At 45.0% G+C, this 17832-nt stretch overlaps 1 protein-coding gene across 2 annotated transcripts in view; it reads right to left on the reverse strand.

Moving 5' to 3' along the window:
• COLGALT2 (collagen beta(1-O)galactosyltransferase 2) overlaps positions 1 to 17189 on the reverse strand; it is a 208629-nt gene extending 191440 nt beyond the window's left edge. Inside the window, exon 1 of one of the 2 annotated variants that reach the window (XM_069231628.1) lies at positions 16467 to 16797. In XM_069231628.1, the coding sequence (XP_069087729.1) occupies positions 16467 to 16690 (224 nt within the window). In that variant the 5' untranslated portion in view covers positions 16691 to 16797. Of the gene's footprint in view, positions 1 to 16466; positions 16798 to 17149 lie in introns of those variants that run through there. The other variant, XM_069231629.1, reaches the window with a different exon arrangement.
• Between the last annotated feature and the right edge of the window lie 643 nt (positions 17190 to 17832).

The following is a 17832-nucleotide window of genomic DNA, read 5'->3' on the forward strand; positions in this document are numbered from 1 at the left end:
TTAGAATTGCACATGTGTGGCTGCATCTGAGATAAAAGCTCACATTATTCTTTCCGTGTATGAAAAATGGGAAGTGCTTTAATAAATTCATTACTCAGACTAAGAGTGCTGCATTCTTTGCATTCCATTCACTTTGTTTTCCTTTCAGTCTTAGGTATAGCAGAACACAGGCCTACCCGAGAAAACCTACTGCTCATTATGATACATTGGAGGGTGGGTAATGGGGAAGCAAATGGTTTGGCTCTTTACTGAGGTAACACTATCCAGCTCTCTGCTTTGATGGTTTACAGGCCCACTATGAGATAATATATGGCCCATTTCCTAAACATTATGGCAGAAACAACACAGTCTTTGGGCTCACAAATACTCTGGATATTTAAAGACATCCCTGAGATGATGAACAGCCTGGCTCCAAGCATTGCAGGGGTAAGCCTCACTGCTTTAGGGTGGGTTACTCTTAGCTTATATACAAACCAACCCTTACATATTTCCAGCTCGTTCCCAGGCCTTATAATGGTGCATGCGTGCAGCTCTAGGAATGGTGAATGATTTATTTACAGACATACCCTATGCATAAGCAATATGCATGTCCGAAACCCAGCCAGAATAGTAGTATACCCATGTTGCTCTCAGGGGGGGATCTTGAGTTATTCGCAGCCCTTGAAGCATTGTGGGAGTGTACGAAACAGAACAAATGCAGATTTAAGGGTTTTGTAGTGAAGAAATACCCTACAGTGCCAAGTTTTTATTGCATTCATAAATAGTTTTTTAAGGATGTAGTCTTCCAAAAAATTAAGTACATTGTGAAGAGTGGTGTGGGATCACGGGAACGTGGGGCATTTCTGGGTCAAGCTGGCCTATAGGGAAATCTGGCATTTCCAGAAGGTCTGGGGTGTAAGGTCAGTGAGTGGGACAATTTTTTAGCTGCTTGTGGGCCTGTTTTATGGTCAAGCACAAATGCATTTAGTCTTCCATACCTTGCAAAACATAATTACAGCCTACCTTTACAAGTTTAAAACTGCCCCAATTTGAAGAACCCTTTTTAGCTATCTCAATCATTAATGGTGGCCACTTTTACCTCAGCGCCTGTGCCTATCATTTGTCCCAGTCTGACCCTGGGACAGTGCAGTTACTAGAATAGGAGTATGACGAGGTGATGGCGCCCCTCCATTCTTTCTAGCAGGGACCCACTTAGTTGTTGTTACATCACTGATCCCAAGCAGGGGTAAAGTTATCTCTTGGCAGATATCCATGCAAAGATGCCAGGTATCAAAACCGCTTTTGGTGACTCCTTTGTTCACTCCTATGTAGCCATGCCAAGTTTTCCAGGTTCATTTGTGATATGCTGCTTCAGTCCAGATTTTTTCTTTGAAGTCTGGGTCTTGTAGTCTTGTTTATTCCATTATAAAGCAGACCTACAAGTCCCATAATTCGAAGAAAAAGCCTGGACTAGGGAAGCGTATAACACATGGCTCTAGGAACACTGGCAGCTATGCCTGTGCTGCAATCACTGCATATTCTGTGTTACACAGGTAACATACAAACAGAGGTGTTAAACAAATGTCACATTGCATTGCTCACCACATCGGTTTCCCAGGCTCACCCACTCTAAGTTTTTACTTTGCATTCTTAGACTTAAAATCCTATTCATTCATTTATAAATAATTATGGGAAAGCCAATAGGTCTGGCCTTGGCATGCTTGTGCAATGGCTAGTTTGTTTTTTTAGGAAAACAGACCTCCACCTAAATGTGGTTCCCATGTGCTTCTAAAAAAAATGAGGAATAAAAAAAAATAACTACTCATGTGTTTTTTTTTACGAATGGATTCTGTTCCTAATACAAAAGCTTTTCGTTTGTCCAATACTGCCAGTTGTCCGAAGGCGACAAGAAACAATCAGCACCAAAACAATCTTTTAAATTGCAGGCAGCTAAAATGTCGATTAAACACATTATAACAACTTTTCAGCATTGGAAGAGCACTTAGGTTTCGCCTATGGAAGATCTATTGGCTTTGTCAATTTTTTTTTTTACATTGTGCAACATGGCTTAAAGTTAAAAAGTGCTGTGCAATATGTGTAAAAAACTGAGTGGAGGTTAAGCAACACGAGGTTGGAGGATGGGGAGGTGAGAAGTGGATGGCAGGAGGAGGCAGAGGTGGTGAGAAGCACAAAGGATTAAACAAAGGACATGGGAGGAGGGCAGAGGTAGTTATTAAACAACAGTCACGGTAGGAGAGCGGGGGAGCGATTAAACAGCAGGCAAAGGAGGAGAGCGGGAAAACAATCGCCATGAGAGGGGGAAGAGGGTGGCGAACACGGACATCTCTGGGGGGTTGGAGACAACAGACAGTGGTAGGAGAGTGCGCAGACAACAGATAGCAGTTGGGGGGTGCGGCGACAACGGTCAACGAAGGAGGAAAGGGTGGGGGTTAGTGGACAGCATGGCAGGAGGGTTGGGTGAATGAGAGGTACTGCAGACAAATGCACTCTATAAGAGCGCATGTGCAAAAGTTAAAACAAACAAAAAAAAGAGTGCCCTTAGCAGCCTAACGACAATAGAAGGACACTGGCTGCAGACAGGAAGCTGTACTTAGTCCATGCTCTGTGGCAGGGACACGGACGAAGACCCAGGAGGAAGCTGGAAGCGAGGAGGAGGTGCTGACCAATACAAAGCATAAGAACAAGAGTAACGTGGAAGCCAATCAGTGGTAAGTAAAGGTATGTAATGAGCAGGCAATGAGCCCCTTTTTAAGATTTATTTTTGTTACAATCTATGTGCAGGCAAAACCTATGAAGGAGACAGGGAATAAACCATTGTATATCTTGGCACCTGAAGAGCAGGGAAAATAAAGAGCCTTTTTTAAAGATACTATACATAAATAAAGTTAAATACGAACATGTTGAAAGAGCTTTCTCATTGAAAAGAAAAACTATTTTTAAGCAGACGTGAATAATGCGTACAAGCTTTATGCAGTTACTCGAAGTGGAGGGAGCTAATGGGTAAAACAAGCTGATGTATGCAAAATTGGGCAGAAGAAAAATGAAACAGACAATTCAGTAGACCAAAGGAAGAAGCATGTGGATTTAAAGCCCTTCTATGTATGTACAGTGTGATGAATGTTTTGAAAAACAATACTCAGAACAAAGGACAGACCTAAAAACATCTACAAGTCCCGAAATGGACAGATAAAAACCAGACATGGATGAGCATTGAGATATAAGCCTGATGGACTCAATTTGTGAGGGACAGGATGTAGGAGGCTGGCCTGGCTTGTAGTGGGTACCAGAGGTACTTACACCTTGTGCCAGGTCCAGTTATCCCTTATTAGTGTAGAAGAGGTGTTTCTAGCAGCTTAGGCTGATAGACGGTAGCTATGGCAAAGCAGCTTAGGCTGGACTATGAGACATGTAAAGCTTCTACTATACCACTGGTGTCATGGGCACAATATCATAAGAAAACACAATACACAGAGTTACTAAAAATAAAGATACTTTATTTTTATGACAATATGCCAAAAGTATCTCAGTGAGTACCCTCAGAATGAGGATAAGATATATACACAAGATATATGTATACAAACCAAAATTAGGTAAGTAATAGCAAGAAAAGTAATGCAAACAGTATAGAATTACAATAGATTACAATAGGAGCACATAGGTATAGGGGCAACACAAACCATATACTCCAAAAGTGGAATGCGAACCACAAATGAACTCCAGACCTATGTGAGCTTGTAGAGGGTCGCTGGGACTGTAAGAAAACAGTGAGGGTTAGAAAAATAGCCCACCCCAAGACCCTGAAAGTTAGGTGTAAAGTACACCTACTACCCCCAGACAGCACAGAAGTCGTGATAGGGGGATTCTGCAGGAAGAACAAACACCAGCAATGCAACAACAGTGGATTTCCGGACCTGAATGCCTGTAAGACAAGGGGACCAAGTCCAATAGTCGCGACAGTGTCGAGAGTGGGCAGGAGCCCAGGAAATGCCAGATGAGGGTGCAAGGCAGCTGCCACAAGTTGGAAGAAGCTTGGAGTTCTACAAGAAAGAAGAGGACTAGGAACTTCTCCTTTGAAGGATGGATGTCCCACGTCGCGATGAAGCTTGCAGAAAGACCGCAAACAAGCCTTGCTAGCTGCAAGGGTTGCGGTAGAGGTTTTTGGATGCTGCTGTGGCCCAGGAGGGACCAGGATGTCGCCACTTGGAGGAGGAGACAGAGGTGGCGCCCAGCAACTCAGGGAGCCTTCACAGAAGCAGGCAGCACCCGCAAAAGTACCTGAACAGGCACTTGGAAGGAAAGTGAACCGGAGTCCACGCGAAGTCACAAAAGGGAGTCCCACGACGCCGGAGGACAACTCAGAAGGTTGTGTACTGCAGGATGGAGTGTCGGGGACCCAGGCTTGGCTGTGCACGAAGGAAATCATGGAAGAGTGCACAGGAGCCGGAGCAGCTGCAAATCATGCGGTACCCAGCAATGCAGTCTAGCGTGGGGAGGCAAGGACTTACCTCCACCAAACTTGGACTGAAGAGTCACTGGACTGTGGGAGTCACTTGGACAGAGTTGCTGAGTTCCAGGGACCACGCTCGTCAGGATGAGAGGGGACCCAGAGGACCAGTGTTGCAGTATTTTGGTGCCTGCGTTAGCAGGGGGAAGATTCAGTCGACCCACGAGAGATTTCTTCGGAGCTTCTGGTGCAGGGTGAGGGCAGGCTACCCCCAGAGCATGCACCACCTGGAAACAGTTGAGAAGTCCGGCAGGATTAGGCACTACAATGTTGCTGGTAGTCGTCTTGCTACTTTGTTGCGGTTTTGCAGGCGTCCTGAGCAGTCAGCGGTCGATCCTTTGGTAGAAGGTGAAGAGGGAGATGCAGAGGGACTCTGGTGAGCTCTTGCATTCGTTATCCAAAGAATTCCCCAAAGCAGAGACCCTAAATAGCCAGAAAAGGAGGTTTGGCTATCAGGTTAGGAGGATTGGCTACCAAGAGAGGTAAGGGCCTATCAGAAGGAGTCTCTGACGTCACCTGCTGGCACTGGCCACTCAGAGCAGTCCAGTGTGCCCCCAACACCTCTGTTTCCAAGATGGCAGAGGTCTGGGACACACTGGAGGAGCTCTGGGCAGCTCCCCTGGGAGGTGCAGGTCAGGGGTGTGGTCACTCCCCTTTCCTTTGTCCAGTTTCGCGCCAGAGCAGGGCTGGGGGATCCCTGAACCGGTGTAGACTGGCTTATGCAGAGATGGGCACCATCTGTGCCCATCAAAGAATTTCCAGAGGCTGGGAGAGGCTACTCCTCCCCAGCCTTCACACCTATTTCCAAAGGGAGAGGGTGTAACAACCAGCTGCAGTGGAGACCCCGGAAATGCAGTTTGGCAGTACCCGGGTACTGTGCTAGAGACCCGGGGGATCATGGAATTGTCCCCCCAATGCCAGAATGGCATTGGGGTGACAATTCCATGATCTTAGACATGTTACTTTTCATGGCCATGTTCGGAGTTACCATTGTGACGCTACACATAGGTAGTGACCTATGTATAGTGCACATGTGTAATGGTGTCCCCGCACTCACAAAGTCCAGGGAATTTGCCCTGAACGATGTGGGGGCACCTTGGCTAGTGCCAGGGTGCCCACACACTAAGTAACTTTGCACCCAACCATCACTAGATGAAGGTTAGACATATAGGTGACTTATAAGTTACTTAAGTGCAGTGGTAAATGGCTGTGAAATAACGTGGACGTTATTTCACTCAGGCTGCACTGGCAGGCCTGTGTAAGAATTGTCAGATCTCCCTATGGGTGGCAAAAGAAATGCTGCAGCCCATAGGGATCTCTTGGAACCCCAATACCCTGGGTACCTCAGTACCATATACTGGGGAATTATATGGGTGTACCAGTATGCCAATGTGAATTTGTAAATCTAGTCACTAGCCTGTTAGTGACAAATTTGGAAAGCAGAGAGAGCATAACCACTGAGGTTCTGGTTAGCAGAGCGTCAGTGAGACAGTTAGGCATCACACAGGGAACACATACAGGGTACATACTTATGAGCACTGGGGCCCTGCCTGGCAGGGTCCCAGTGACACATAGACTAAAACAACATGTATACAATGAAATATGGGGGTAACATGCCAGGCAAGTTGGTACTTTCCTACACAGGATACATTTTGTTATAGAGACGGTTGGCACAGCCCTTACAGTAGTATGTGTAAAAAGATTTGTGCCCACACCACATTTTCAGGAGACATCGAGTGTACGCCACCCCTAATACAGGTGGCGTCCATTTTAGATGCGCTTCACTCTAGCAGGGCAATTCGCTAATCTGGCGAGCCAACACAGACTAACAAACACAATTCCAGTAGGCCCACAGATGGCGAGCCCACCAGGAGAAACATGGGGCTAGCCGGAGAATCAAGGAGGGCACAGCTATCCCCACAACACTGTCGTTGCAGGAGGACAACTTAGAGAGTATTGAATCCAGTGTGTCATGGGCCATATAGCAAGAAAGGAAATGGGGCCCCTGGCTGCTGTTTAAATGATAAAATACTGCAATAATCAGAGTTCAGTGGGCCTCGTAGGCCTCTTGGCTCCGGAGCCACTGCACCTGCTGCACCACTGGTAGTTAGGCCCCTGCCTGTGAACCGTGGAGTAACCAGCGAACTGAAGTCTAATCCACAGGGTGGTGTCTTCCTTCCCAATGTCATTTCTTCCCCACTTTCACAGTTGCGTCTATAATTATCTCTGTTTATATTTGTCCTTAATTTTGTGCCCGCTATTTCCTGTGAACGTGCTTGTGTTTTACCTTTTGCTACGGTGTGTTTGTGTCTCGTGTTGATGGTGTCTATTGTTCTCTTAAACTACAGCATGTGCCTCATTCCCAATCCCTGTGTCTCATTACACCGGCTACTCCATGATCTGTGTCTGTCTCCCCATTCCCACCCGTCTCCCCTTCCCATTTGTTACCATCCTGGTTACAGTGTACCACCGTGCCAGTTTCCTCCCCATGTCTCTTTGCTTGCGCTGCTGTCCTCGTGTCTTTTCCCACCAGTGTGTCCACCATCCATTGAGTGATTCCCTATTGCTACGTCTTTGTCAGTGGTTCCAAGTGACTCTCCATCCTGGGGGCTCCCTGAGATATACAGTTTTCTAGTTCCACTAGTGAGTAACTCAACCAGTTCCACGTTTTCCTTCTGGGACTTCAAGTCGTAATTTACAGGTGTTAAACAGGACTACAAATCCCACCATGCAACGGAAAAACGTGAACTGGAGAGCTTACCACGCAGAGAATTGGGAAACTTGCAAGCTATGCGTTCTGTCCCGGATGGTCCATTTGCTAAGACATTTCTTATCCAATTATGCCGATTTTAGAAATTCATTAGTTGACCGACGGATATCGAATGATTATTATTATCGATCTCGTTGGGAATAGATCAACTCCGTAGTACTCGCGGAGGGCTCATTTGATTTTTGAGCGGCATCCATATTAATACTAGGTTTGAAACATACCCAACGAGATCGATAATAATAATCATTCGATATCCGTCGGTCAATAAATGAATTTCTAAAATCGGCATCATTTTGATTGAGATCAGAGCATCCTGAGGAAGTCAAAGGGGCATTCCCCAGACGAAACACGTGTTGACGATGTGAAAAGACTGTGGCAGGAATATTGTTGAACACAAGAATTGATGAGAAGAATAAAGAACACTGTGACATATACTACTGATGAACATTTCATTTATGGACATTCGTAATTTATGTTTTCCTTTGTTATATGAGTGCCACTCAGTTGTAGCATAAATGCTTTCTGTAGGCTGGACCTAAAAAGAACAAGAATGATTTTACTGAAAATCATGTTTACGTACCAGCTCTTGGCCCTTCAAAAATCTGGAAACCTTAATAAATGGCTGAAAAATGATCTATGGTAAGGTGACAACTCTACCTTCACCACCTATATCTGCCATCGCTTCATTTGTAACAAAGAGCTATGAGGTATATATAAGACGACATGTCTGCGGCTACATTTTCTACTTATTCAAGTAAAATTGTGAAACCACTTGAAGTCACCAACGATGCGTTTGCTCCAGTCCTGGGCTTTCTTAAAATAGTCAAGTTCATTCCGGGATTTGTAGTCCTAGCTTTTCTCCGGTGGAGTCAGATGAACTAACACATCTAAAACCAATGAGTCATTTAAAAATAATAATAATAATAAACTGTAGCATATGTCCTCTGTGGCCTCGTGTGTCCGGGTGTCAGCCGGTACCCTTAAAATCGAACAGTAAAGCTGGCCCAAGATGCAAGCCACTTGAACTGAGAGTGCCCTGAGCTGGCAGTTTCTGGTCCTTATTGTACAACATTTGCTGCAGTGTCCAAAATGTTCATTGGCAAAAGGGCTCCCGGCTGTCCCCGGTCCAAGCGTTAATGAATCATCCAAGCCAGGCTGTTCTACCTTTTAGTTTGGGATTTGTAGTCTTATGTATCTCCTCATAAAATCAGAACGACAAGTCCGATAATGCAAAGCACAAAAAAAATAAAAACCTGTAAAGTATTAGCTACTCACTACTGAACCTGAGAAACTTGGGAACTTATAAAGGTTAAGTAATTAATTAATGTTAGCGTTGAATTTGATGACTAGCATTTTTAGGAAGACTCTTCTATCCACGCTGCTCCTTCCCCATTCCTTCTCTAATATCCCTTCCTTTCCTCGCGCCTGTTTTATATTTTTCATCCTTTCTGACCGCCCTATTACCCCTACCTCACATAAAGCGCTATATAGTTAATTCGCATAATTGTGGACTGAGATTTCACCGGGCGTTCAAGTCATGGGCAATCCTCTCCTGTCCCACAGTGTAGCATACAAATATGGCGTCCTTTGGGTAAAACGTTTTAAGTGTGTTGTCCCGTGCTAGGTTAGCTAGGTGAAACAATGAGCAGCCAACTAAAATAAACAGGCTGCGGAAGATGTTACAAAAGAATTGCTAGAAAATGACACATAATCGTGCGGTCTATTGCACAAGGTATGCCATAACCGGGTGCCGTACCCGCGACATGAAGGGCACCTGCAGTTCGTCCTGGTTTTAGCCGAAAGCTCTAAGCATGCTGGGACTTGCAGTTTAATGCTTTGCTAAATACACGGGCCTGCAGGTCCCAGCATGCTAAACGATACTGGCTGAAATTCTAGGCATGGTTGTTACGAATCCTACAGTCACCGTTTTGTATACAGCCAGGCAGTGCGGTGGCACTGATAAAATATATTGAAAAATTAACGCAACTCTTGCAGACGTGTGTGCAGTCGCCATGGTACACGTTTAGACCCCAGAACCGCAGACTCACCGTTTCATCTTCCCAGTGTCGAGGAAATGACTGCAATTAAGTTTAATAATGGTTACACCTGTTACTTAGAACAGTGGTTCCCAACCTGTGGTCCAGGAACCCTTGGGGGTCAGCAAAGCCTCTTCAGGGGGGTCCGTGACTGTTTGGAAAATTAAATAATATTACCAGATAAATAAAGGGTATATCATTTTAAAAGAATGAAAATCTGAACATTTTAAAATGTTCTATAAATGTGAAGGAATTTAAAATTGGAGGCTACAAAATAAGTTGGTGCCCTCATTTTGATTCGTGAAAGCAGTGCAAGTGCATAAAACAGAATGCTTAGACTTGTGGTTTCAGTGGAATTTGGAAAAGCTCCAACCTTCCCATTAACATTTTGATTCTTTAAAATATTTGTTTGTGGATTAAATAAATGATTACATATTTTGTGTCTTTGCTTGGTAAATGTTTGTTTCTGTATTTTTTGTGTATTGTTTTGCGGTTCAAATTATCGAAATGCTCAGGCCGGGAGTCTCCTGCTTCACGTAATGACCTAGTGGGGGTCCAAGGATTATGATAGTAATTCATTGGGGGGTTCCTGGGTTCCAGTAATGATTAAGTGGGAGTCCACAGGAGTCAAAAGGCTAAGAACCACTGACTTAGACTGCTGCAAAGTGCCAGTTTTAAGGCAGCTCACAATAGACATTTCAACATGTTGAAGCCCAAAACCTGAACATTGTGCTCACATGCATATACTTAACACAGTGTGCTCTATTAGGACAGCGGCCAGGTGATTCTTTGCAAATTGCAGGGAGCACCTGACATAGTCATGCTATCTTCCACAGGCATGTGAAAATTAAGTCTGACATACTGAGTAAAACATGTGCTTCCAGCGGAGCCTGCCACTTGATTCCCCAGTGCTCTACTGCAGCCTCCCACCACGTTTTGATGAATAATTAGAGCGCTAACATTCTTAGGGTCTGATTACACAAAAATACTCTAGGAACACCAATTTTCTTTTTTTGATTGGTGTCATAGATATTGTTAAAAAGTGGTTTATTACCTGGGTGCTTTAGGGAACTTATCTTCCTTGTGACCTACTCTATTTTGTTTAAATGTATCAGGCCTAGTATGGGCGGTCTTTAAGGATCCTGGGCTTTCATCAGGACAAGTCTTAACCTGTATGGAGTTTGTTATGAACCATTAAATATCCTCTTAAAGTCAGTCAGACACCCTGTAATTACACAAACAAAACATAAAAACATGCTTGCCACAATGTAGGAAACATGTATTAGTGTCCTGAAAACCTTAAGAGTGCTGCTCCGTTGAAAACTGTGGGAGGCACGTCCTTCTACTCACACTTGCGACAAAGGTACCATGACGGTAATTCACCTATTTTATTACCCCGCTGCAATCCAGGCCGCACCTTTATTGGGACCATGTTGAGATCGGATGATGAAGCATGCAACTAAAAGAGTGCCAAGGGTCTTTATAAAAATGAACAAAGCTTCCTGATAAAGGGTTTTTAACATTTATACTCGGTCTTGGTGAGAAGCTGGGATATAGGATACCCATGAGACTAGTATTGAACTAGGGAGATTGTACCCTATACTCAGGGTCACTGGAATTATGATATTCTGAGGCTTCATGTAGTTATGAATTTGCTGCATTTATCACTTAACCCATCAACTGCTGCATAATCTGATGATTTTAGCAAAAAAATGTTTCTATCTTAAACGCATCAAAAGTTACAAAAGAGATGGTGACTCGGGTTCCTGTGCACCAGAAGGCTTTTTGCAAAAGTTGACTAGTCATCTTTCAGTTGCTTATTGCTGTATTTGGGTGTTAAATTGGTAATACTTAAGGTGAACTGTTTTCTCAGACGCTGTTACAAGGTGTACAAATGACAAAATAAGTTAAAGTATCACAAAATGTGGCACATTATGCCACATAATTTGCTTTTTCTTAACTGCATAATTTAGTCAGGCATGCTGCATACTTTGGCCCTCCTCTGCCACATACTTCCAGTGGACCTGCCGATACTCAAAACACAAACACAACACCCCCCCACCCCACCAACACTCTTGGACACAGTTGTACCAACTTACGGGGACACCATGCATACAACTATGCAATTTGCACCATTTTTGAGCAGACAAACAACAAACAACACTACAAGTCCTAGAACACAAAGTGGTGATGACATAATGCCAGCATTGGTTATGGTATGGCCATTGGCATCCCCCCCTCCAGGACAGTAACTGTTAGGCTGGGATCCACAACTAAATTCAAATAATATTAGCAGGTGAATAAAGTACCTATCCATGAAAAACACAATTGAAAATGTAAAAACTCTCTATAAATAAGAGGGAATTGGAAATTGGAGACTGAAATCCTTAGCTTGATTCTTGGGAGTAGAGCGAGTACAGCAAACAGAATCTAGCATGGGTGATTGGTGGTCTCAGCTGGAGCCCCGCTATGCACCCACAAAAAGAGACCAAGCATTATGAGCCACAAAAGACAAAGTGATATGCTAGAGCAACTACCTCTTCCAGAAATAAAACCAATCTTTGAAAAGCTCCAACCTCCCCGTTAAAATTTAAATTTCGATATTGGTTTTTATTTGCTTTTGAATTAAATAAAGTCACAATTTGTGCATTTTTTGATGCTTGCTTGCTTATTGTTCGTGGGTATCATTTTGACATTCGAAGCTAGACATTGCTTACGCTGAGGTCCCCAGCTTCCAGCAGAGATTCAATGGGGATCCACAAAAGTTTAAGAAGGACTATCCTAGAAAGTTATAAAGTAGTTATTTTTACATGTGTGACTTTTTTATATATTGTATGCTTTGGAGGTAACCAACTGCTGGTTTTAAAGTTGGAAGCAGTTATGCGAGCCTCATGCAATGTGAGGGCACTTTTACCAGTTGAAATAAAATACCTCATATAATGATGTCTAAAAAGAAAACCCAAGACTGTAATCAAGAGCTTTTGTTTTTAGGTCTCACGGCGCGGTTTTCAGCAAGCGCTACTGCGATTAATTCTTTAAAATGTAGGGTGGGCGTTGGCTCAGCATAAGAAGAGTATTTTTCTTTGTCTTCATGCTATGGTCAGATCGATGTATCATTCCGCCTCATATTGAGTGCTTGCCTTCCAATGGGGATGGACTATTTTACATCCCAAAAGTACAGTGAATCTTACACATTTAATTTTAGATCTTATAGAATATTCTATGCAGAAAGCATTCTCTTTTGCTTTGCATTCTCGGTGCAGCAGGCTTTTTTAAATCTTTCATTCTGCACTCAAAACGCAAGCACACCTGCTGAGCTTACCAATGCTTAATTATCCAATTAACATCGTTTCGGAACAGCTGCGGAACAGCTTTATGAATAGTGGGCAGATCCTACCACTCCAAGAGGGGTGTACAGGGATCAATGAGCTGTGCCAAGTCTTATAAGGCCTCTTTGTCACCAAGGATTCACATTTCCACTTCTAGGCTTTCATAAAAAATAAATAAAAAAATGCATTCTGGAAATTCCAGTCCTAATTCACCACCATTAAACTAACACATCTGGGGTGATTTCTAAGAGACAGGCCCAGGACTAGATTACTGGATGTCTGGTGACATGAAGTCATCGGTAGGAAAAGCAGACAACTCCATGACACCAGAAGACAAATGTTGTTTTGTTTAACTCATTAACGCTTATCAGTGTAGTCTTGATTCATTTAAATTGAGCCAATTGGGCAAATATGCGTGCAATCAATAATATGTAGAAGTAAAGTCCAGGAGTAGAAAAGTAATGTCCTTGTTACATATAGCCATCTAATCACCCTAGTCATCGGGTTATCTTACTTTCAGGGTGGGCAGGGACAGTAACCGTGGCTGGCGAATGGAGAGGCCCCTTGCTCCATCAACACTCTACCCCAGCTCTGGGCCAGAGCTCTCAGTTTTTCCTGCTCTGTGATGGCAAGAGTTTTACTTTGCATTCTGGGAGGAACTGAAGTCCAGTTTGTCCCATTCTAAAATCAGGACAGAAATTTCCATAATGCAAAGCACTACGTGAGCTACTTATGCATAGGCCTGAAATCTGAAAACTCTGCTGAAGGGCAGCCCCTTCTAGTTCGTGTATTTCACGTACGTTATGGTTCTGAGATTTTTTAAATCTGCAAGGTTTAAAGCAATGCTTTACGCTGGGGATCCACCAAGGCTCTCTCAGACCACCACATGAACAAGTGTGGGGCAAAAAGGAGAAACAGACGAAAACAAGAAGGGCATAGACAGCTACACAAACACGAGTTCACTTCCTGGGAGATCCTGTCATTAAAGATCGAAAGCCCTTGTGTGGGGGTGGTGCGCGTTTCCCGTCAGTACGGAATAACAGTGGGTGAGGCTCCAAGTTGCCTTCTGGAACAGCCTGGGGCTTCAGAACCAGCGCTGTCAAACATCTGGCAGAAGGGCAGGTCTCAGAGCAGATGCACACAACTGCAAAAAGAGCCCAACAAACGTTTGCTCGAGGTGTGGTTTCCATTGCACTGAAGGAAATGAGCTCCCCATAGATTGTACAATGACGTCTGGAAGGAAGAGGCGGGGCCTTGTCAACTTCTGAGTAGAGGTGAGTTGAACTGTTTCAGATGCAACAACCAGCTTTTAAATTCCTAATGCCTGCACTCCGCATGTAAGGTTACCAGGAGATTCCATATGAAGGACCCAATGCTACACTTCGGCGTTGGTACAACACGCTAATGCATTCTCGGAGTTGTTGTTCTGGTGGATCGAACTTGACGCGGTTTAACTAACATCGGAAAACAACGATCTGTGAAATTAAAAATAAAATCCCAGGACTGCAGCACTGCATTCTTAGTGACATCATCACATCTGGAAACCCTATCCACGTGTGACCACAGACGGCGAGGCACAGGTCAGACGGCTCACTGGGGCAGATGCAGCAGGATTTTCCTGCACAATGTGCCTCATTTTAAATGCACAAAAATACCACAGAACAAATATATGGAGTAGCATAGGCTGACCTGGAAACTAAAAAGTTTCTAAACTTTAACAAATGGTGCTGTGTTTATGAACACATTCTCTAGCAATGGCTTATTTCATTCCCTCACACCAAACCGAAGGGCTCCAAGTTCGAATTAACATCTATAATAAATATACAGGTTTTTCAAAAAATTGCAGTGAGATGGGTGGAGTGCATAGGACTGGAGATCTTCCCACTCACCTACTAAGGCGCAGTACAACAGCGTAAGGGCGGAGCTGGGGACTAGACGGGCTCTAAGCTACTGAAGCATGGGGGTGGATGCGGCTAGAGGTGCATGGCATGGGTGCACATCGTACGGCAGGGCTCTCGCGTGTCCCACGGCCACGCGACGCGGTTAGTAGCTCATACAGTACGTTTCTTTCCATTCGGGGGTTTGCAGTCCCGATGTTCTTATGGGATACGCGGGACTACAAATCCCAGAAGCAAAGAAAAAAAAAGTGCCTTCGCTAGACGAGGTATGCCTGGACTTGGGAATGTGGAAAGCTCTTGTACTGGTGCCTCTCGAGCACAGGAGGGCGATCGGTGTGTGTGTTTAGGGACAAAACTAGAGGCCAAGCAGGGTCTGCAACGTTAGTGTGTAAACGAGACGGGGCTGCTGGACCACAGCGTGTCCTACACCCGGCAAAAGGCGCTGCAGCCAAAACAGGAGGTCCCCAGCTCTCACTCGGGTGCTAACTGCGGCTTCGCATTCCAGCGGAGGCTGAGAATTCCGAGGCGTGCTCGGGGACAAAGCCATCAGCAGTGCAGCAGGTGCACCGACACCAGGGCCAAGTACTACAATCACGGCTGTATTTAACCAGCAGGGCTGATTGCTCCGGGGTCCAAGGTAAGCCACTGGGTGTGCTCCAATCCACCTACAGTCAAGGCAGGGTTACTTTTGTTCTACGTATCCTGCTTTGCTTTGACCGCCTCATCCACCTCACGAACAAACGAAAAGTACGTGTTTGCGTAGAGCAATAAAAAGGCAACACTTTCTGCGCCTCGCGCTTCAAACAAGAAACACACAGACGTCTACAATGTGTAGATTTTGTCTCCCAGACAAAAGCATGAACGATTAGGTCGGAGCAGAGGCAGTCTGGTGACGAAAAGAGCTTATGACGTTGCAGCCAGTGACTAGTAGATACTCAGACTGGATCTTCCAGGGTCCTTATCTCAACCTTCATATTTATGGATCTGTGCATTCCGCCCACTTAGGGGTAAGACAACGCAAATGAGAGCAAATACACAGCTGGAGAACAAAGTCTGCATATATGCATCGTGACATTGGTCGCGTGTGCGCAGTGCCTATAGAGAGAGGTTTTCATCTAAACAAGAGTAGTGTTATTTCCAAAACGAGCCCACAATTTCAGTGCAAATTGGCCTACAGTGTAGTAAAAGCCACAAGATCGAATCATCGCTGCTTTTGAATTCATCATCCCTAACAATTTAACATCGTGATTATTATAATTTTGCTATCTGCCTCAGGGTTTCCAAAGGAAATTAGCAGTGGTGTCTTGAACCAACACACTCAAATTATGCTTACAGAATTGGAAGAGCGTCTATCTTGGCACGTCTACTGTTTGTAAGAAAATACATTGTTTACATAGCGCGTCATGTCGCAAGTGTCGCTTCTAAGCGCTGTAAGTACCGGAGGATACGATTACTCAGTTTATGGTACTATGGACCCGTGTGTCCACATTTCGAAATGTATATGCACCTACACGTGATCCTTCTTTACATATGTTTGCCCTAATGCCGGGTGAGTGCGTCTAAGTATCAACGTACTATCGATGCCCAGACGTAGCACCCTCTGCAGGTTTCTAGGAGATACGGTGAGCTGAGCGGTTATGTTGGCAGTGACAATTTACCGGTTATTTTATTCATTCTGTACTGATATTATTTCCCATTATACACTGAAGCCGAGCTGCACTTTTCCGTCCAAAAAGCCCCGGCTCTCCCAAACCAGCTACCAGCTTCCCTACCTTATCGTCAGTCTCTCTCCCCCACCCACTTATGCAGCTCCAACCCACTCCAAGTATCCTCTTCCAGACATAATTTTACCAACCACATACACGTTCGCTCTATAATTTCACTGTAACCGTCACGCAAGCGCCCACTGGCAAACATCAGCCCTCTCACCAGATAGCCATGCGCCCCTTGGGGTAGTCCAGGCGCTCCAGCGCCCCCAACTGGTGGGGCAGAGTGTGTGCAGCGTTCCGCGCCAGAAGTGCGACGAGCACGGTGGGGCTCTGAGGGGCCGACTCCGGGTAGGGCCCTGGCTCCGGCGGGGACCAAGAGAGGCAGGGCGGGCAGCCTCCCAGGCACAGGGCGAGCAGCAGCAGCCGGGGGGCTCCGGGGACCATGGTGCTGGAGGGGAGAGAAGCCGGCGTGTGTGAGGCCGAGTGGAGCTCAGCTCCGAGCCTTCGGTGTGGGGAGGAGCCGTGTGGAGTAACCTGAGACCCCCACTCCATCCCGGTGAGAGGGAGGCACGCCTTACCAAAGGAGTGGGTGGGTGAGGGGATCGAGAGAAAGGGGGTGTAACCCGAAACCCCCTCTGTGGTGGGAACTCTGCTGGGGGGCTGCGGGGTAAGAGGCGGAGCTGGGTTGGTGTGCCAAGGGTCTGTAATAAGAGTATGGAAAAATAATGTAAACTTTCCAAAGTCTACGACCCCCTCCTCCCTCCAAGTTCTCAGTATTTTTTTTTTTTAAATAACATTAATTTCGCTTCACCACACGGCTTAATGAACCTCTTTCCACCACGGCAGCCCGCAATACACACCGCTTTATTGTGTGCGTAAAAAGTAATCCGGGTGATTTATTACCATGTAGACATTCACGTTCCACAACTTTCCTTCCCCTTCAACCGTCTGTACATGCACGCGCTGCAGGATGGACGGAGCGAGGGACTGGAGGAATTCTCTAAGGGTCTATAGGGGATTGAGGAATGCGCAAACTCCATAACTGCAGGCTACAAACCCTCTTCGTTTTTGATTGCTGCTATTTGAATATTTGCATTCACCGAATAGGTTATCAGGCGGCTTTCCGTAAGTGTGAAACACAACCTGTAGAATTCGTGCGATTTTGTTAAAAAATACTCTTTTTGTTATCTGTTTTACTTTGCTGCACACATCGAAGGCTTCTTTCATTCACTGTAAATTGTGTGTAAGACTAACAAATGGGCTTCAAGATAACATTTTTAGGTATGGTTCCTTGTTTGACCTCTTGTTTCCAAATGTTTTATATATACCTAGAGTGAGCTTTGGTTCTACCCAGAACGAAAACTTTCTCACCTCATGCTATTTGCAGTTTGGTGTATCAGTCCGCCTCTGCAGTAAGGAGTTCTGTCACAACTTGTAGAGAAATAAGTCCACCGAAGGAAATGTTGAAAACTATAGTCCACTTTATTCTTCTTACAAGATAGAATGATCCTGCAACCCGTGCAACTGTAGTCTCCAAGGGAAAAGTATCAACTGCTTTAAGCAAAGAGACAGCCACACGAATCACA

Source organism: Pleurodeles waltl, chromosome 4_2 (assembly GCF_031143425.1).
Source record: "Pleurodeles waltl isolate 20211129_DDA chromosome 4_2, aPleWal1.hap1.20221129, whole genome shotgun sequence".
NCBI classification, from domain to species: Eukaryota; Metazoa; Chordata; class Amphibia; order Caudata; family Salamandridae; genus Pleurodeles; species Pleurodeles waltl.